The 21,152-nt window shown below is 47.2% G+C and overlaps 1 protein-coding gene across 2 annotated transcripts in view; it reads left to right on the plus strand.

Annotated features, from left to right (window-relative positions):
• The window catches only part of LOC148517803 (transmembrane protease serine 9-like), a 267,334-nt gene that overhangs the window by 236,103 nt on the left and 10,079 nt on the right, over positions 1-21,152 (plus strand). Inside the window, exons 12-13 of one of the 2 annotated variants that reach the window (XM_088478151.1) lie at positions 328-538; positions 17,239-17,513. In XM_088478151.1, the coding sequence (XP_088334277.1) occupies positions 328-538; positions 17,239-17,513 (486 nt within the window). Of the gene's footprint in view, positions 1-327; positions 539-17,238; positions 17,514-21,152 lie in introns of those variants that run through there. The other variant, XM_088478152.1, reaches the window with a different exon arrangement.

Raw genomic sequence — 21,152 nt, forward strand, 5'->3', positions numbered from 1 at the left:
CACAATGCACTGGGAAAAGAAAAAAAAAAGTTAAGATGCACGATAGATCTTAAGTCAGATTGGATGCTTTTTACTCCAAATCGTGTGTAGGAGCAGCCGGGGAGCTGCCGGGGGAGAGTTCAGGGGAAATCGCACACATCGTGGGATCGTGTGCAGATCGGTATGTGTGTGGGCACCTTTAGTCAGTGCTTCAGTAAAGAGATATTGTGGGTCTTGTATATTAAAGCTACATTGAAACAAGCATTTTAGTTTGTTCCCCAAAATTCTAAGAATTTTCTGAAACCCAATTAGGTAAAGAAGTTATTTAATTTCTTTATTATTTTTCAGAATATCCGACTGCTGTATCCTCTACCTTCAGTACCCCGGTCCAGCCAGCCTGCGGAATTCCGGTGATCACCAGTCGGATAGTTGGCAGTACAGATGCTACTGAAGGAGCGTGGCCCTGGCAGGTCAGTCTGCGGTACCAAGGTTACCATATGTGTGGTGGGTCCCTGATCTCCAACCAGTGGATACTGACAGCTGCACGCTGCTTTGCATGGTAAGCTGCTCTCTGGTTATTTACTTACTGTATTCCCCAATTTTCCACTGCTACATCATTAGAGCCAGTTTCTATTCTAGTATCTCCTGAGTCCTTATTTAAAATCTGGGCCTTGTCTCCACTCCCTGTACTACGGTACATTAGACCTCACTATATATACAGCATATATCAGATATTACACTATCATCATGGGCACAAAATATGGCTATGTGAATAGAACACTGGCCCTGATTCAGAGCCAGACGCTCTGACCAGAGCGCTCGCTCTGAATCAGGGCCCACCTCCATTACTATGGAGCGTCCTCCTGGACGCTCGTATAGCTGTGGGTCACCACCCACAGCATATACGAGCGTGCAGGATGATGGTCGCGATGGTCAAGACCATCGCGACCATCGCCACTATGAGCAGAAGCCTGCGGTTGAGTTTCTCAACCGCAAGGCCAGGAGTGATTTTGGCTCTATCAGAGCCAAAATCACTCCCACTGACATCACTAGTGATGTCAGTGGGGCCGGCTTCTGACGGTAGGCGTTCCCTTGGGAACGCCTCCGTCTGGCAGACACGCCCCCGGCACGCCCACCGAAGGGGGCGTGCTGTCAATCAACATCGACAGCACGCCCCCTTTGATCAGACACTACGAGCGAAGGAAAGTCCTTCGCTCGTCGCGTCTCGCGCATGCGCACGACGGAGCTCCCTCCATCGTGCGCATGCGCAGTGCAGACCATCGACCCACTTGCGAGCGGACAGCCACTCGCGAGTGGGTCTGAATCAGGGCCACTATTCATTATACAGTCACTGCTGGTTTAATCTAAGAGCCAGTTATGGAAGATAGGACAACTACACATATATACGATGTGCGCCGACCTGTGTGATTTGACTTTGGTTTTGGATCTGGATTAACTTTCATGTTTTAGTTTTGGTTCTGGTTTTGCAAAACCACGCTCACGTGTTTTGGTTTTGGTTTGGATCTGAGTTTTTTTTCACAAATTTATAAAAAAAAAAAGATAAATTTTTCCTTTAGTATTATTGACCTCAATAACATTAATTTCCAGTAATTTCCAGTCAATTTTGACCATAACACAGCTCATAATTTTGTTCACATAGGCCAAAGGCTGGCTGGCTAAACTAAGCAACCAACAGAGCAGCGGCACAAACACACGGCAGTTATTTTTGTTAACAAATGTTTTCCAAATTAGTACTATGGGCCTGATTCAGACCCACTCGCGAGCGGCTGTCTGCTCGCAAGTGGGTCGATGTTCTGGACTGAGCATGAGCACGACGGAGGGAGCTCCGTCGTGCGCATGCACCAGACGCGACGAGCGAAGGAAAGTCCTTCGCTCCTTGTGTCTTATCAAAGGGGGCGTGCTGTCGATGTTGACTGACAGCACGCCCCCTTTGGTGGGCGAGCCGGGGGCCTGCCTCCCTGACGGGGGCGTTCCTACGGGAACGCCTCCCGTCAGAAGCCGGCCCACTGACATCACTAGTGATGTCAGTGGGAGTGATTTTGGCTCTGATAGAGCCAAAATCACTCCGGAGCTTGCGGTTGAAAACCTCAACCGCAGGCTCCGGCTCGCTGTTTCGATGGTCGCGATGGTCACGACCATCGCGGCCATCAAACTGCACGCTCGTATAGCCTGTGGGTGGTGACCCACAGCTATACGAGCGTCCAGGAGGATGCTCCATTTTCATGGAGGGCGGCCCTCATTCAGAGCGTGCGCTCTGCTCAGAGCGTACGGCTCTGAATGAGGGCCTATAATAGCAATAACCAATCACACTAAAGGTGCCTACACACTTGGCGATGTGCTCACGATCTGACATTGTGTAGATTTCCCCTTGAACTCTCCCCAACAGTCATGGGCGCGATTGGTGTTAAAACACTGTCCAATGTGACAAACGATCTATCGCGCCTCCTAACTATTCCAGTGCATCGTGACTGAGATTGTCAGATCTGCCCTGCAGCACGGCAGATCTGAAGATGCGATGTACGACCTGCGGGGACGCGCATCGGCATCATGATCGTGAGTGGACACTAATGATTTGGGCATATTTTACACGATTTGTCATCACGATGTGTCGGAATTGGATTCATACGTGGAATTTCCTTGCTCAAAACACGTAGTTGTAGTTAACAAGCAGCAAACAAACCCAAACTAGAGATGAGCGGTTTGGATTCTGAGGAATCCGAACCGCTCCGACCATAGGGGATCCGAGTCCACCCGAACCCTGTTCGGGTGTTTCCCGCCTGACTCGGTTCCCCCTTCGAGGCCAAATGGCGGCCTCCTGATGTCGGATTCTTGCGAGAGAATCCGACATCAGGGCTCCTCTAGTGTAGGGCAGAGCGCTGTGATAGTCGTCTGCCCTACACAGAAACAAACACACAGCTGCCAGCAGCAGATGTGTGTTTGTAATAGCAGCCAATGAGAGTCAGACAGACTCTCATTGGCTGTTGCGTCCCGGGAGAGAGCCGGTTGGAGCTCACTCATGATCTCCGTCTTCCGGCTCCCCCCGCTGCGGGTGATAGGAGAGACATCATGACGTCTTTCCGATAGTGCAGAGAGGAGCAGACAGCTGCGGTCACGGCAGTAGCGAGGATTCAGGTAAGTTTTTTTTTTTTTGTGTTAAGCGGCGCTACTGGAGGCACTTGTAATGGAGGCTTACTAATGGGGCATAGTAGGGGCTACTACTACTGGGGGAACACTAATGGGGGCACTACTAAGGGCATACTACTAGGGGCACTACTACTGGGGACATACTACTAGGGACACTACTACTGGGGGCATACTACTAAGGACACTTCTACTGGGGCATACTACTAGGGAAACTACTACTGGGGAAATACTACTAGGGACACTACTACTGGGGGCATACTACCAGGGACACTACTATTGGGGGCATACTACTAGGGACACTACTACTGGGGGCATACTACTAGGGACACTACTACTGGGGGCATACTACCAGGGACACTACTATTGGGGGCATACTACTAGGGACACTTCTACTGGGACATACTGCTAGGGAAACTACTACTGGGGAAATACTACTAGGGAAACTACTACTGGGGAAATACTACTAGGGACACTACTACTGGGGGCATACTTCTAGGGACACTACTACTGGGGGCATACTACCAGGGACACTACTATTGGGGACATACTACTAGGGACACTACTACTGGGGGCATACTACTAGCGACACTGCTACTGGGGGCATACTGATGGGGGCACACTACTAGGGACACTACTACTGGGGGCATACTACTAGGGGCACTACTAATGTGGTCATACTACTGAGTGCACTGCATAGGGGGCACCACTACTGCCGGCATTTTGTAACGGACACCACTGCTGGGGGCATTGTGTAAGGGACACTATTGCTGTCGGCATTGTATAAGGGGCACTACTACTGTGGGCTTTGTATAGGGGGCATTAATACTGTGAGCTTTGTGTATAAGGGTCACTAATGTGGACATTGTGTAAAAGGGGCACTGCTGTGGGCATTGTGTAAAATGGGCACTGCTGTGTGTTGTAACATAAATAAGAGACACTACTTTATGGTGTATTGTGAATCGGGCACTATGTGCAGTGTAATGTAAATAAGATTGTGCACTGTGACTCCTTGGGCCGTAGCCCACTGTGTATACAAGTACTGTGACTCTGCTGGCCATACCCCACTGGGTGGGTGGGATTGCCCAAAGACAATTCCATCTTGCACTACCTTTCATTTCTGCCACTGCTGTGTGGCACTGTTTCATAGATGTGCTTTATACTGTGGTGTCTGTGCCACTGCTCTTTCGCTTAGTAACCAGTCAGCTCACTGCAACCTTTGGCCAATAATGGTGAAAACAATACTATAAGCTGTGAGGTGCTCTAAATTGACTGTAAATGACTGGAAATTAATGTTATTGAGGTTAATACTCTAGGAAGAAAAAAAGCCCAATTTGTGTGATTTTAGCTTTTTTTTTGTACATTTTTGTAAAAAATCCAAATCCAAATCCAAAGCCAGTCACCGCAGTTTGGCAAATCCAAATCCAAAGGGAGACGACGAATTAGAACCAAATCCAAATCCGGCAAAAATGGTCTGGCGCACATCCCTACCCTAAACCATGTTTAAATAGCAACAACAGAGAAGTGCACATGCCCCCAGCACATGCCTATTCTCAGTGCCCAAACTGTATTTCGCCCTAGGGGTGCTGGGCCACTGATGACTGGCACTCTGAGCCTAATTCAGACCCGCTCGCGAGCGCTGAGCGCTCGCATGCGGGTCGATGTTAGCCCAGTGCGCATGCGCATGATGGAGGGGCTCCGTCATGCGCATGCGCGAGACCCAAATAGCGACGGCCAAGCCGTCGCTATGGGTCTCGCACTAAAGGGGGCGTGCTGTCAATGGGGAGTGACAGCACGTCCCCTTTGGTAGGCGTGCCGGGGGTGTGGCTGGCCAGACGGAGGAACGCCTACCGTCTGGGGCCGGCCCCACTGACATCACTAGTGATGTCAGTGGGAGTGCTTTTGGCCCTGATAGAGCCAAAAGCACTCCAGGGCTTGCGGCCATGAGACTCTACTGCAAGGGTCTCGTCGCAAGCCAGATTGTCGCGATGGTCTTGACCATCGCGACCATCATTTTGGCCACTCGCATAAGCTGTGGGTGGTCACCCACAGCTATGCAAGCGGCCAGGAGGCTGATCAAAAAAGAAAACATCCCGGCCCTGATTCAGAGCAAGCGGTCTGTCAGAGCGTCCGGCTCTGAATCAGGGCCTCTGTACCCATGTAAAGCCTCTATCAACCTTTTTGTTGAGCAGTTCCCCAAAATCTCCCCAACCATAAAAACAGTTCTCTGTAGGCCCTGATTCAGAGCGAGCAAGACACTGATTTGGGGCCCCTCTGAATCAGGGCCACAGTGCAGGATACATTGTTGGTCGGGTACAGTGCAGGGATACAGTGTGCATTGGATACAGTTTGAGTTGGATACAGTTTAGGTTGGGTACAGTGTGGTATATAGTGTGGGTTGGATACAGTGTGCATTGGATTCAGTGTGGGATACATTATGGTTTGGATACAGTGCAGGTCATATATAGTGTTGGATACAGTGTTGGTTGGATACAGTATGGGATACAGTGTGGGTTGCATACAGTGCAGGTCGGATACAATATGAGATACAGTGTGGGTTGGATACATTGTAGGTCGGGTACAGTGCAGGGATACAGTGTGCGTTGGATACAGTGTGAGTTGGATACAGTTTAGGTTGGGTACAGTGTGGTATATAGTGTGGGTTGGATACAGTGTGCATTGGATTCAGTGTGGGATACATTATGGTTTGGATACAGTGCAGGTCATATATAGTGTTGGATACAGTGCAGGTCAGATACAGTATGGGATACAGTGTGGGTTGCATACAGTGCAGGTCGGATACAATATGAGATACAGTGTGGGTTGGATACATTGTAGGTCCGGTACAATGTGGTATACAGTGTGGGTTGAATACAGTGCAGGTCGGATACAGTGAGAGTTGGACATAGTGCAGGTTGGAAATAGTGCAAGTTACAGTGCAGGTCGTATACAGTGTGGGTTGGATACAGAAATAGTGCTCTTACTGTGACTGCGGTGTCGGCATTGCCGATGGTGTCCTAAGTGCGAGGTGTCAGTGGTGTCCATGCCGGCTGTGTTGGCAGAGTGGGGGTGCTAGTGGTGTCCTCAGTGCAGGGGTACTTGGGGTGTCGGCAGTGCAGGGTGCTGGCAGTGTCCTCGGTGCAGGGTGCCGGCTGTGTCGGCAGCAGGGGGCAGTGGTGTCAGTGCGGGGGGATGGCCGGTATCTTCCTTCCTGTGCCCTTTGAAGTCTATGGACAAGCACTTTTTGGCTGAGATATATATGTATATAATTACCTGCTCCTCTGCTGCTCTTTTGCTATCCTCTTCTATCTTCCTTCTGTGTGAGCTGCTGGAGCTGGACTATTTCTTTCCAGGGCAGCATTAGATCTTATTGGTGCTCTGCATGCAGCTCTGCTCCTCTTCTCAGGTATGAGACGTGATGATGTCATAATACAGATGTGACTGAGATGATGCATGGACTCAGAAATGCCAGGAAATTGTATTGGGCTTTCCTGGATGGTGCCTGGGAAATGAGAGGGAGGTGTCTCTGTGGACACATCAGGATAGCCAGTCTTATGGGCATGTTATGAGAGTGTCGCTGAAGTGGTTATAAAGTCAGGGCCTGATTCACTACGGAATGCAGTTGCAAATACGTACGCTATCGGTTGATTGTTTGTGTATTCTGTGCATTGCAGTGCGCGAACTAGCGATTTCTATCAGAATTGCGATTGCAGAGGCTACGCAGACCCATGGCAGAGTGAGTGACAGGAAGTGCCATTTGTGGGTGGTGATGGGAAGGTGGTTGGGTGAAAGCAGGCGTGCCCGTGTGTTGCAACGCTGTTGCAGGGGCGTGCATAAATTATTCACTGTGTGGCCACAAGCAGCCATAGTGAATCAGGCCTTCAGACCAGAGGAGGATTTAGACCTCATGGGGCCCTAAGCAAGACACTGATTTGGAGCCCCTCTTCCTCAGGCAATTCATAACATTGCCACACAGTAATGCCCCTTACACATTATCCTAAACACAGTAATGCCCCTTATACATTATGGTAAACACAGTAATGCCCCTTATAACATTACGCCACATAGTAATGCCCCTTATAACATTATGCCCTCCCCCTAGACAACTCACCTCGCCCCCAAGCCTTTCACCTCACTCCCTGTGTGCATTCAGCAGACTGTCATCAGGATTTGGTGCCACACCAGCAGTCAGAGCGGCCTCAGCCCTTGAGTTGAAAGAGACAGCAACCCGTCATATGAATCTGGGTGCCGGTTGCGAGCCAAACAGAGCTAGTGGACCAGCAGCCACTGCCGATTGGTTCTTGACTGGCGCTAGATTTTAATGAAAGCGGAGCTGTCTCTCTCAACTCAAGGGCTGCCTGTCGGTAAATCACCAAATCCACATCTGGAGATTATCACACAGGAATGATGACACAGAATTGTAAAATTCAAATATATCTCCCCCTCCTATTGAAGTTGATAATAGTCATTTTATTTACTGCATTCAGTAAGTGTACTTTTTATCACTATACTACTGGGCTAGATGAGTGTTGCTGGAAACCATCCACTCCCTACTGGGTTACTGGTGCAGGTTAGTGCAGGTTAAAACAACCAACTCCGCAAATCGCCCGATCGCCCCCCGTACACACAGCCACAGTGTACACGGTACAGAGGCTGCAGCAAAATGGATATTCAGTCTTGGCAGCCACTCACTGGAGTCTCAGCGCGAGCCCATCCTCTGTCCAGCCACCTCCTACATCTAAGGAGTGTCAGACTGCCTCAATGCATGCAGCTCGGAACCCGGGGACAGGCAGCACTGTGTGATAGGGGCAAGTAGGATGCCGGAGTACATGTAGGAGGGGCTGTGATAGATGGTCCAAGTAGATAGCGAGCCTCCCAGTGACTGGTGGAGTGCAGAAGTGCTGTCATTGTGGATATATATATATATACATATATATATATATATATATATATATATATTAGGGGTGAGCGGGTTCGGATTTCTGAAATCCGAACCCCCCCGAGCACCCCCGATCCGAGGCCGATCTGAGTCAGGCTCGACTTTTTGAAATCGAGGCAAAACATCATCATCCCGCCTTCTGGGTCTCGCGGGTTTTGGTTTCTATATAAGGTAGCCGCGTTGGCGCCATTTTCTCACTCGGCTGTGGACAGTGAAGAGGGAGGGTGGGAGTTAGGGCTGGCTGGGCTGTGTAGTGTAGTGTAGTGTAGTGTAGTGTAGTGTAGTGCAGAGTAGTGTTGTGCTGTGCTGTGCTGCGCTGTGCTGCTGTTGTCCATAGGGGCAGTGTCCACTACTTCAAAGTCCATAGGGGTTGGCTGTGTTGTGCTGTGCTGCTGTTGTCCATAGGGGCTGTGTCCACTCATCCAAAGTCCAGAGGGGCTGGCTGGACTGTGTTGTGCAGTCAGCTGTCCATAGGGGCTGTGTCCACTCCAAAGTCCTGTGTAGTGTCCCAGTCCTAAAGAGGTGCTGTAGTGTTGTCCAGGGGGTGCTCTGTCCATCAGGAGTGCTCCCACCAAGTGCAAAAAAAATTAATATTTTTTCTGTGTTTGTGAATTGTGTGCGCAGTAGCCGCATGTGCATCAAAAAAATAGCGCCAAGCGTGCGCCTGTGTCATAAGTAAAGGTCCGGCTGGCTTGACCGTTAAAGGGTGCTGTAACCCCCAAAGTGCACTCCAAACAAAAAATATATATATTTTCTGTGTTTGTGAATTGTGTGCACTGTGGCTGCACGTGCATCAACAAAGAAGTAGCGCCAAGCGAGCGCCTGTGTCCCATAAGTAAAGGGCCAGCTGGCTTGTCCGTTAAAGGGTGCTGTAACCCCCAAAGGGCACTCCAAACAAAATAAAAAAATATATTTTTTTGTGTTTGTGAATTGTGTGCGCAGTAGCAACACGTGCATCAACAAAGTAGCGCCAAGCGTGCGCCTGTGTCATAAGTAAAGGGCCGGCTGGCTTGACCGATAAAGGGTGCTGTAACCCCCAAAGTGCACTCCAAACAAAAAAAAAATATTTTCTGTGTTTGTGAATTGTGTGCACTGTGGCTGCACGTGCATCAACAAAGGAGCAGTACCAAGCGTGCGCCTGTGTCCCATAAGTAAAGGGCCGGCTGGCTTGTCCGTTAAAGAGTGCTGTAACCCCCAAAGGGCACTCCAAACAAAAAAAATATATATTTTCTGTGTATGTGAATTGTGTGCACTGTGGCTGCACGTGCATCAACAAAGGAGCAGCGCCACGCCAAGCGTGCGCCTGTGTCCCATAAGTAAAAGGCCGGCTTGCTTGTCCGTTAAAAGGTGCTGTAACCCCCAAAGTACACTCCAAACAAAACAAAAAAATATTTTCTGTGTTTGTGAATTGTGTGCACTGTGGCTGCACATGCATCAACAAAGGAGCAGCGCCAAGCGTGCGCTTGTGCCCCATAAGTAAAGGGCCAGCTGGCTTGTCCATTAAAGGGTGTTGTAACCCCCAAAGGGCCCTCCAAACAAAATAAAAAATATATATTTTTTTGTGTTTGTGAATTGTGTGCGCAGTAGCCACACGTGCATTAAAGGTAGCGCCAAGCGTGCACCTGTGTCATAGGTAAAGGGCCAGCTGGCTTGACCGTTAAAGGGTGCTGTAACCCCCAAAGTGCACTCCAAACAAAAAATATATATTTTTTTTGTGTTTGTGAATTGTGTGCGCAGTAGCCGCATGTGCATCAGCAAAGTAGCGCCAAGCGTGCGCCTGTGTCATAGGTAAAGGGCCAGCTGGCTTGACCGTTAAAGGGTGCTGTAACCCCCAAAGTGCACTCCAAACAAAAAAAATATATATTTTCTGTGTTTGTGAATTGTGTGCACTGTGGCTGCACATGCATCAACAAAGGAGCAGCGCCAAGCGTGCGCCTGTGTCCCATAAGTAACAGGCCGGCTTGCTTGTCCATTATAGGGTGCTGTAAGCCCCAAAGTACACTCCAAACAAAAAAAATATATATTTTCTGTGTTTGTGAATTGTGTGCACTGTGGCTGCACGTGCATCAACAAAGGAGCAGCGCCAAGCGTGCGTCTGTCTGTTAAAGGGTGGTGTAACCCCCAAAGTGCACTCCAACAAAAATAAAACATTTTCTTCTGTGTTTGTTAATTGTCTGCACTGTACGTGCATCCTCAAAGCAGCAGCGCCAAGCGTGCATCTGTATGTTAAAGGGTGGTGTAACCCCCAAAGTGCGCTCCACAAAGAATAAAAAATTCTTTTTTTTTTTTCTGTCTTTGTGAATTGTGTGGGCTGTAGCTGCACATGCATCAACAAAGGAGCAGTGCCAAGCGTGCGCCTGTGTCCCATAAGTAAAGAGCTGGCTTGCTCATTTCTTAAAGGGTGGTGTAACCCACAAAGTGCACTAGTCTCCAACAAAAATAAAAAATTATTTTCTGTGTTTGTATGCGCCTTAGCCGCACGTATATATCAATGTAACATAAATGGCGGACCAAACTTTCTCCGATAAAAATAAAATAGGGAAATATCAAGAACCACATCCTCCTAGTGCTGAAGCTGCTGCCACTAGTCATGACATAGACAATAACATGCCATCAACGTCGTCTGCCAAGGCCGATGCCCAATGTCACATACAATGTGAGGGCACATACAATCCCAAATGACAAAGTTCAGGGAAATTACCTTGAAGAAAACATTTAAATCATCTGAAGAGAAACGTAAACTTGCCAATATGCCATTTATGACACGGAGTGGCAAGGAACGGCTAAGGTCTTTCCCTATGTTCATGACTAGTGGTTCAGCTTCACATGACGATGGAAGCCCTCCTTCCCCCAAAAAAATCAAATGAGTTAAGCTGGCAAGAGCACATCAAAGAACTGTGCATTCTAAGAAGATATCACAAATCCCCAAGGAGAGTCCAAGTGTGGTGGCGGTTGCGATGCCTGACCCAGGGCCGCAACTAGGGGGGGGCTAGAGGTACACGTGCACTGGGTGCCGGAATGCAGGGGGTGAAAAAGGGCTGACTCACGGTGGCTTGGGGGCTGCAGATTCAGAAAACGGCAATCCAAAAATGACCACTGCCTAGGAGGAGACAGATGCTAGAGGTCCTTACTGGACCTCTAGTGCCTGTCTCCTTGGCGGCAGCAATTTTTGGTTGGCCATTTTCAGCAGATTCCATGCGTACTAGCCGTCCGCATGGACTCTGCTGAAAACGGTCATCTAAAAATGGCCACCATCAAGGAGGAGACAGACACTAGAGGTCCTACTGGACCTCTAGAGTCTGTTAGGCCAGCGCAGGTGCCAGGAGAAGATTCTGAAAGCTGCATCTTCTCCCATGAAATCCCCTGGCAACGAGCATGTAACCCCTGGCAACGAGCATAAACCCCATAGCAATGAGCATGAAACCCCCTGGCAACAAGCATGGAACCCCTCACAACGAGCAGGTAATTTTAAAGTAATTAGAAGCCTTACCGTGTGCATAAAATGGTGTTGGGAAAATATGTAAGTGGCACTTTTGTAATAGGCATTACAGTGTGTGGAATAATGTGTAATAGGCATTACAGTGTGTGGAATAATGTAAGTCACTATACCAGGGACGTTTGACTAGTGCACTGCCTTATGGAGGAGCAAGGACAAAATCCAGGTACGGGAAGGGAGGGGGCGCAAAATTGCTGCCTTGCACCGGGTGACAGATATCCTAGTTTCGGCCCTGCCTGACCTTCCAAGCACTGGACGGGAAGAGGTGGCTTTTTCCACCATTTGCATGCCTCCTGCAAGTGCTGAAAGGAGCACCCACAGTCCACTTGCTGATATGCAAATTGAAGATGTCACTGTTGAAGTACAACAGGATGAGGATACTGGTGTAGCTGGCGCTGAGGAGGAAGTTGGCGAGGAGGATTCTGATGGTGATGTGGTTTGGTTAAATCAGGCTCTGGTGGAGACAGTTGTTGTCCGTGGGATGAAAAAGCCCATCACGGTCATGCCTGGGCAGAAGACCAAACATTCCACCTCTTTGGTCTGGCAATATTTCTATCCAAATCCGGACAACAACTGTCTTGCCATATGTACCATATGTAAAGGTGAAATAAGTAGGGGTAGGGACGTTAACCACCTAGGAACATCCTCCCTTATACGGCACCTGTAGCGCGTTCATAAATAGTTACTGTCAAGTTCAGAAACTTTGGCTAAGACCGTAAGCAGTCCAGGGACACCTAAATCCCGTTGTCCTGTTGTATCCAAGTTCCTGCAAACCACACCGTCAACTCCCTCCTCGTCAATTTCCTCCTTAGTCAGGACCAGAAGTAGTCCTGCAGGCCATGTCACTGGCATGACTGACTATCCTATCCGGGATTCCTCCGGAGGATCCTTCATTGCTACGCCTCCTGCTGCTGCTGCTGTTGCTGCTGCTGCTGGGAGTCGTTCATCATCCCAGAGAGGAAGTAGGAACACCACTACTTTTACTAAACAATTTACCCTACAACAGTCCTTAGCGAGGAGGATGAAGTACGACAGCAGTCATCCAGAAGCAAAACGTATAACTGAGCCTTGACTGCTATGTTGGTGTTAGACGTGCGTCTGGTATCTGCCACTAGTGCAATTGATGGAGGTAGTGTGTCCCCGGTTCCAAATCCCATCTAGATTCCACTTCACTAGGCAGGCGATACCGAGACTGTACAGAAACGTCAGAAAAAGTGTCCTCAGTGTCCTGAAAAATGCGGTTGTACCCAATGTCCACTTAACCACGGACATGTGGACAAGTGGAACAGCGCAGACTAAGGACTATATGACTGTGACAGCCCACTGGGTAGATGTATCACCTTACACAGCAACAACAGCAGCGTCACCATTAGCAGCATCTCAGAAATGCCAGCTCGTTCCAAGGCAGGCTACGCTGTGTATCACCGGTTTCAGTAAGAGGCACACCGCCGACTACCTCTTAGAGAAACTGAGGGAAATCATCACCCAGTGGCTTACCCCACTTAAATTCTCCTGGGGATTTGTGATATCTGACAATGCCACCAATATTGTGCGGACATTACATCTGGGCAAATTCCCCATGTTTTGCTCACACAATAAACTTGGTGGTGCAGAATTTTCTGAAAAGCGACAGGGGCGTGCAGGAGACGCTTTGGGTGGTCTGAAAAATTTCTGGCCACTTTTGCCATTCAGCGATTGCGTGCCGAAGACTGGAGCTCCAGCAAACACTCTTGAACCTGCCTCGCCATCACCTGAAGCAAGAGGTTGTGACGCGGTGGAACTCAACCCTCTATATGCTTCAGAGGATGGAGGAGCAGCAAAAGGCCATTCAAGCCTATACATCCACCTATGACATAGGCAAAGGAGGGGGTATGCACCTTACTCAAGCGCAGTGGAGAATGATTTCCGTGTTGTGCAAGGTTCTCCAGCCCTTTGAACTTGCCACACGCGAAGTCAGTTCAGACACTGCCAGCTTGAGTCAGGTCATTCCCCTCATCAGGCTTTTGCAGAAGCAGCTGGAGAAAGTGAAGGAGGAGCTAAGACGGAGCAATTCCGCTCGGCATGTGGGACTTGTGGATGAAGCCCTTCATTCGCTTTGCCAGGATTCCAGGGTGGTCAATCTGTTGAAATCAGACCACTACATTTTTGCCACCGTGCTCGATCCTAGGTTTAAAGCCTATGTGGTGTCTCTCTTTCCGGCCGACACAAGCCTGCAGAGGTGCAAAGACCTGCTGGTGAAAACACTGTCAGCTGAAGCGGAACGTGACATGTCAACAGCTCCTTCTTCATTTTCTTCAGCAACTGGGGCTGCCAGGAAAAAACTTAGGTATCCTAAGCAACCCGCTGGCGGTGATGCAGGGCAGGCAGGACCAAGTTTGGACATCTGGTCCGGACTGAGGGTCCTGGCAACAATTTCTGACATGTCTACTGTCACTGCATATGATACTGTCACCATTGACAGAATGGTGGAGGATTACATCGGTGACAGCATCCAAGTAGGCATGTCAGACAGTCCATACCTGTACTGGCAGGAAAAAGAGGCAATTTGGAGGCCCCTGTAAAAACTGGCTCTATTTTACCTGAGTTGCCCCCCTTCCAGTGCGTACTCCGAAAGAGTGTTTAGTGCAGCCGGGAACCTTGTCAGCGAAAGGCATAGGAGGTTACTTCCACAAAATGTGGAGAAGATGATGTTCATAAAAATGAATTATCAACTCTTCCAGGGAGACCAGCCTCCAGAACGTACAGAGGGACCTGTGGTGGTGGATTCTAGTGGGGACGAGTTAATAGTCTGTGAGGATGAGGATGTACACAACACTGAAGAGGGTGAGGAATCGGTGGATGAGGAGGATGAGGTTGACATCTTGCCTCCGTAGAGCCAGTTTGTGCAGGGACAAATTAATTGCCAGCTTGTTTTGTGGGGCCCCAAACGAACCAATCCTTTCAGCCACAGTCGTGTGGCAGACCCTGGCGCTGATATGATTGGTTTGTTAAAGTGTGCATGTCCTGTTTATACAACATAAGGGTGGGTGGGAGGCCCCAAGGACAATTCCATCTTGCACCTTTTTTTTTTTTGCATTATGTAGTGTTTGGGGCCTAGTTTTTCAAACTGCCATCCTGTCTGCCACTGCAGTGTCACTCCTAGATGGGCCATGTGTTTGTGCCGCCCACTCGTATCGCTTAGCATAGTCATCCAGCTACCTCGGTGCAAGATTTTGGACATAAAAACACTATTGTGAGGTGTGAGGTTTTCAGAATAGACTGGAAATGAGTGGAAATGAAGCATATTGAGGTTAATAATAGCATAGGAGCAGAAAAACCCACAAATTCTGTGATTTTAGCTGTTTTTATGCTTTTTAAAAAAAAAATACAGATCCAAAACACAACACCCAGAACCCAAAACACGGAAGGGTGGTTTTGGCAAAACCAATCCAGATCCAAAGCACGAAGATAGATCCAGATCCAAAACCCAAACACAAAACACGAAAAGTGGCCGGTGCACACCCCTAATATATATATATATATATATATATATATATATATATATATATATATATATATATATATATTACATACGTTTTCCTGAAAACTTACAATTAAAATGGGTTTAATTTGCCAACAAAGTTCATGACTTTTTTATACCACCACAAGTCTCCCTTCTATGTAGTTTTTTAACACCCCCTCCCCCAGTTTCAAGTAATCGGTCAACTAAATGAATGCTGGCATTGCATATGGCTCTGAACCAGGCCTAATATGTCCCAATGTTGCCCTCTACTCTACACTCCCACTTTTTTCAGGCTGCACCCCCTCTGTGGAACATGCCCTCTCTCGCACAAAAATAGTTTCTTCTACTCTCCAAACCTTTAAGTGTTCCCTGAAAAATCACCTTTTAGCTTATCAAATACAGAACCACCCTCATCACTTCCCTAGGCTACCTGATTACTGACGATCTGCCTCGTTCACATATAGCGTACATATATTCCCCTTCTATACTTAGCAACCCTCTGATCTCCAAATCAAGGCTGGTATTTAATTGTTTTAGCGTGCCCGATCTCCTGTCTAAAGTGACAGGACATTGCAGGCGCTATTCAATTGATGCCGATTATCGCACTGATCGCGCCCATAGAGGTCAGGTTTAGCCGCATAAAACATCTACCCCCGACTAAAGTGCTGGGAGCAATTGCAAAAAGTGCCATTAGGGTGCCCAAATGGGTCACTTTTCATCCATTTCAGCTCATGCCCCCTGGGGGGTGCAAGCTGAAATAGTGCACCGTCAGCTGATCGCGCCCAACAATTGAATAGCTCTGTCAGGCGTGAAGGGGGCTGGAAACAATTGACTTCCACCAGGGCAGTAACTAGGGTAGTGCGACCAGTGCCATGGCACAGGGCACCGCAGGGCAGGGGGCTGTTTGGGCCTGTCAATTTTCCTGTTTATTATCATTCCCACTTGTAGCTTCCTCTTCTTTTATCCCCAGCACCTCCTGGCCTCCCCTATCTCTTCCCTGGCCCTTCCCCATGAGGCCATGGCCCTTTTCAAGTGCACTATATTATGTCCCTATTTAAAAAATGGGGGGGGTCAATGCTGTCTCTGGCTCTGGGCACCAAAAAGTCTAGTTACGGCTCTGACTTCCGCCCCAACAGTGTAATCCAATAATTTAGCTCTTCCATGCACTTATTTCCCACTGCTTTCTGGCTGAGCTAATATTCAATATGTGGAACAAAGGGCCTGATTCAAAAGCACACACATTTCAAAGGCGATGCAGATGTTCATAACGTTGAGCACTTAGTTGCAACTGCACATGTGCAAGAAGAAGGTCTGGAGATCCCTTCAGCAGATATGTTACAGAGTGTACGCGCAAAGATTCTTTTGTGACTCAGACAGATGTATCAGGAATTGGGTGGCAAAGTGATGGGCATTCCTGGCGGTTAACTTTGAGATGGCCTGATGTGACCGCAAAAAAAGTCCATCTTTTGGGCGTGTTATGGAAGTGTCGCAGCTGCGTTCTCAGACACAGAGTCGCAGTCGCGGACTGAGAAAATGCAACTGCCAAAATGCTGGCGTAAGGGATATAGTGCCAATGGTGACGAGTTGAGAATCAGCGGCGGTGTTACAGCGTGCAGAGGTGCAGAAAGTGGGGGTCTCAGTGCTCGCACAATCAGACGCAGGCTGCAACACCAGGGGAAGGCTGATACTAGCATTTGCATTTCATGGCAGTTGCGACTCCGAATAGAGACGCAAAAGCAGACACAGCAGCCTCCACCTCTGTATTACGCCCTAAGCCTCACATATCAATTTCTAATTTTCCTACAAATTATACGCTTGTGAGGGTAAAGGTCTCTTATATATTTGTCTGTGTATTAATTCCCTATTAGGTAAATCACAGTTTTTCCTCCCAACTGCAGAGCTCTGTGTAGTATGTGTAATGCTATATAACATTTGTTAATAAATAATGGTAAATGTCATCATAAAAGCTTGTGACTTGAGGCAGCACATTTAGGTATAAAAGGAAAACATTCATCAACCGGTTTAGGTCCAATACAGGGAACTTGTGCTGAACGATGTTTGGTGAAAGTTGAATTTCTTCCATTAAAACACAAACTACAGTTATCATAAATTTATGGCACTTCTGGTGTTTTATAGAAATTGTTTGGTTTTATCGTTTAGGTCTACAAGTCCATCAGACTACACAGTTGTCCTGGGCCAGTATCAGCTGCAGATTACCAGTTCTAACCAGATTGAGTCCAGTGTGCGGAGTATTACGGAGAACTTCCAGTACACCGGTTCCGTTACATCCAACGGAGACATCGCTCTGATTGAACTGTCCAGTCCTATTACTTATACCGACTACATTCTTCCCGTGTGCCTGCCTCCGAAATCTTTGAGCTTCCCATTGGGGATGAACTGCTGGGTCACTGGATGGGGTGACATAGGATCTGGCGGTGAGAATACACATAGCAATTATCTTGTGTGGTAGAGATTTTTTATTACATGAAATAGAAAAACTGCTGTCTATATATAGTAACCTACCCCTAAGGAACCACCTATAGCATGGAGAAGGCAGCTTGATGACAGCATTGGTGTCATCCAGCGAGGCATATGGTAACACTGATTACATCGGAATCAGTACAAATTACATATATATAATAGACATTTATACATAATAATTTTATATATAAAGAGCGAGAGCAAATTAGATTTATATTCAATTGGATTACATAATTCGGTATATACATAATTCGGTTTATGGGAATTGATGTTCAGGTTTGTGATATGTCTTTATTTAAACTATCGTTATTTTCAACTTCGGGATTACATAATTCGGTATATGGGAATTAAGGTTCGGGTTTGTGATATGTCTTTATTTAAACTATCGTTAATATCATTTTCGGGACTACATTATTCGGTTTTTGGGAATTGAAGTTCGGGTTTGTGATATGTCTTTATTTAAACTATCGGCATTTTCATTGTCGGGGTTGTGGATATATCGGTATTTTCAATGTAGGTATTTCTTAATTGTGTAAAATGTATGAGTCGGGTTTTTGTAATTAGGTATGTTACTTTATTCCATGTTTTAAATGTTCAGATAAACAGTACTGTCGGTTTAGAGTAACTTCGGTTAAATGGTGTCTATATACTAAAAGTCGGTATTAAATTATTTTCGGTATTTAATTTGTCGAATGGGAATATAAATTCGGTAATTTGTTTTGTCGGTGTTTGGTCAATGTCTACTATGTTTATGTTGGGGTTCCATTTCTTTCGGTATCATTGTGGTCGGTATTTAGGTTTCATCGGGATATTATCTGTCTATTTATCCTTGTCGGTTTAGAATGTATCGGTCACTAAACTCTCGGCATTATGAGTGTATACCATTACATCACATCCCTATCCACTCAAGATCTGATTTAGAGGTGCACACAATCGCCACTGTGCCTGCATATTTTTGCCATATAATATGCAAATGCTGCACTCTGCATTCCCCTCATGCACCTGAAGTATGGATACGCCCACTTTCTGCACTGCTGCACAGTGCACCACCATTCTAGACACCCCACCATTGGAGCGCCATAATGTGCATCATTGATCTTGCACTTGCCCTGTCTTTGCCTAAGAGCATGGCCCCTGTGGCTGCGGCTATGTGTCTGAGGATGCAGCCGCTTTCATTGGCCACGGATCAGGCCACCTCCCTGTCATCACCCAAGGTTTTCCCGCCTCATCTAGGATGCCAACATTCCCTTACTCTGCAGCATTTGTGCGTACACTCAGGGTAACCATAACATGTAGGGGGTCCTAAGAATATATTGAGCATACACTGTAGCTAATAATCACTCAACTATGTAAACATCAGCATAACATTCGCTTATCGTGCACCTCTGGACCAGGCCCTCGGTGTCCACTTTCCTGGGCGAAGGTTGATTACCACCACATCATGTCACTGCATTTCTTGCAGAAAGGGAGAAATACGAGATGGAACAGACTGGATGTGAGTACAATGTGAGACATACTGTACATACAAAAGTGGGGGAACAGTGGAGACACATAGGGGGAGACAGGTACATATACAGGTTGGAGGTAGTGAGACAAACATAAAGATGGTGTCAGACAGAGGGGGAGCTGAGACACAGACACAGGATGAGAAAATCATGGGGGAGGGGTAGAGTCAGGTGTATGCAGGGGAGGGGTGGAGATAATGTGGAATGGTAGGAGCCATGCAGAGGAGGAGAATGGTGGTGGCTGGAGGAGGCAGGATGCACAGGAAACCTGTGAACATGGACCCAATGTGATAAATGGTATACATGCCCCTCTAAGGCTACAGACAGAACCATTATGTAATGCCGGTTGTCGGTGTCATGGTCCTGCATAGCCGACCCTCCAGATATACCAATATGAGAATCGCCGCCCGTGACTTTTACAGGTTACCTCAGCATGTGTGGTTAAATAAACCTGGTAACTGCCACCAGCAGAAGAAGAATATAATGCTAAAGCATAAGGTGAGCTTCTGCTCCCACCTGCATACACAATTATCAATACTTAGAAAAATAGGTAACATGAGCCATATGAGGCATTGGGTCAATAAAAACACAGATCCAGAACTAGAATTAATGTTTAATTCAAGAATATCTTCAAAGCTTATATACAAAAAGTTAGAAATAATATAATAATGTTAAAAGAATCACACAGTTACTTACAATTTCCAGAAAATAAAATAAAATAATAAATTGGAGAAACAAACCACTCAAACCCCTTAGTTTAAATGGTTTTGGGATGAGGCCTTCCCAATGATAATCTCTGGATCATCTGTATCCTTCGATAGCCTCATGCAGATGAACACTGAACCAGAATTGAGTCACATTTTTATGCCTGCTTCTCCAGAAACCCCCTCACTCTGATTGTCCAGCTGGCTGAAGCTTCAGGGTTTCCTGACCACCTGAGAAGGGGTTCTTTTATTATACATTCAGCTTCTTTTTGAAGTAGGCTGTGGTCATAAATGTATACATCTGACTAGGTGAAGCAATTCACACCTGCTAAGACCAGTGTTTTTCTGTGTAAACAACTATCATTTGATCGCTGTCCCCACACAGGACACAGGGCTTCTAATGACTGTTTGAGCAAGGGTCTGGCCAGCTGTCCTATAATTTCCATGGATACATATATTTTATACCATATACCAGTGGTGGCAAACCCTGGCACTCCAGCTGCTGTGGAACTACATGTCCCAGCATGCACTGCAAAAGTTTTGCTATTAGGGAATGCTAAAACTGTGGCAGTGCATGCTGGGATATGTAGTCTCTCAGCAGCTGGAGTGACAGAGTTCACCACCACTGCCATATACAATTGGACTTATTTATGGCTGATGCAGGAACACACCTTCCTATAACCTCTCTTGCCCAAATTCAAAATGCTTGTCATCTTCCACACACAAATGACGTTACATATAAATTTACAAGAGAAATTTACATGATTATGCCAACACAATATCATGTGCAGTTATACCCATTCTGATACAAAATCAGCTTTCCCGCTACACCTTTCCCTTTAGGATCAGCATGGGAGCAGTAACACATCATGCCACAGTCTCCCATGCTGTACACTGACTGCTGTCATTACCCTGCTGGGATGGGCTGATCTAAAATTTCCTCCATCCTGGGCAGGGGATAGGCTCAAAAAACAATGTGGACTTACTTAGCCTCCTGTAGCCCAACCAGAACCTGGTGCTTTTGTCTCTTTGCCCTGTATCCACAGGAGTGAGGCTCATCGCTTCCATATATGGCAAGTGAGAACAAACATTGTCCCTGTCTAGTCCCCAGGGACCTACATCAGGATAAAGAGCACATGCAGACACCATATTTTTACAAATGTGGTCATCATTCTTCTGGGTTGCTGGCTTAGGGGACAGGGGTTTCAGAAGTGCAGGCTGAGACTCTGACACACCCTTCTTCTTTGCAGTGTCAGCTAAGGCATTATCATCTAGCATTGCCATCATGCCCTGTTCTAGCAGCTTCAGGGGGCTGGGCAAGTCTCCTCCCTCAGAAACCATCTCAGCACAGGGCAACATTTGGCAACCTGCTGTTTATGATACA

Source organism: Taudactylus pleione, unplaced genomic scaffold, assembly GCF_031769625.1.
Source record: "Taudactylus pleione unplaced genomic scaffold, aTauple2 ptg000209l, whole genome shotgun sequence".
NCBI classification, from domain to species: Eukaryota; Metazoa; Chordata; class Amphibia; order Anura; family Myobatrachidae; genus Taudactylus; species Taudactylus pleione.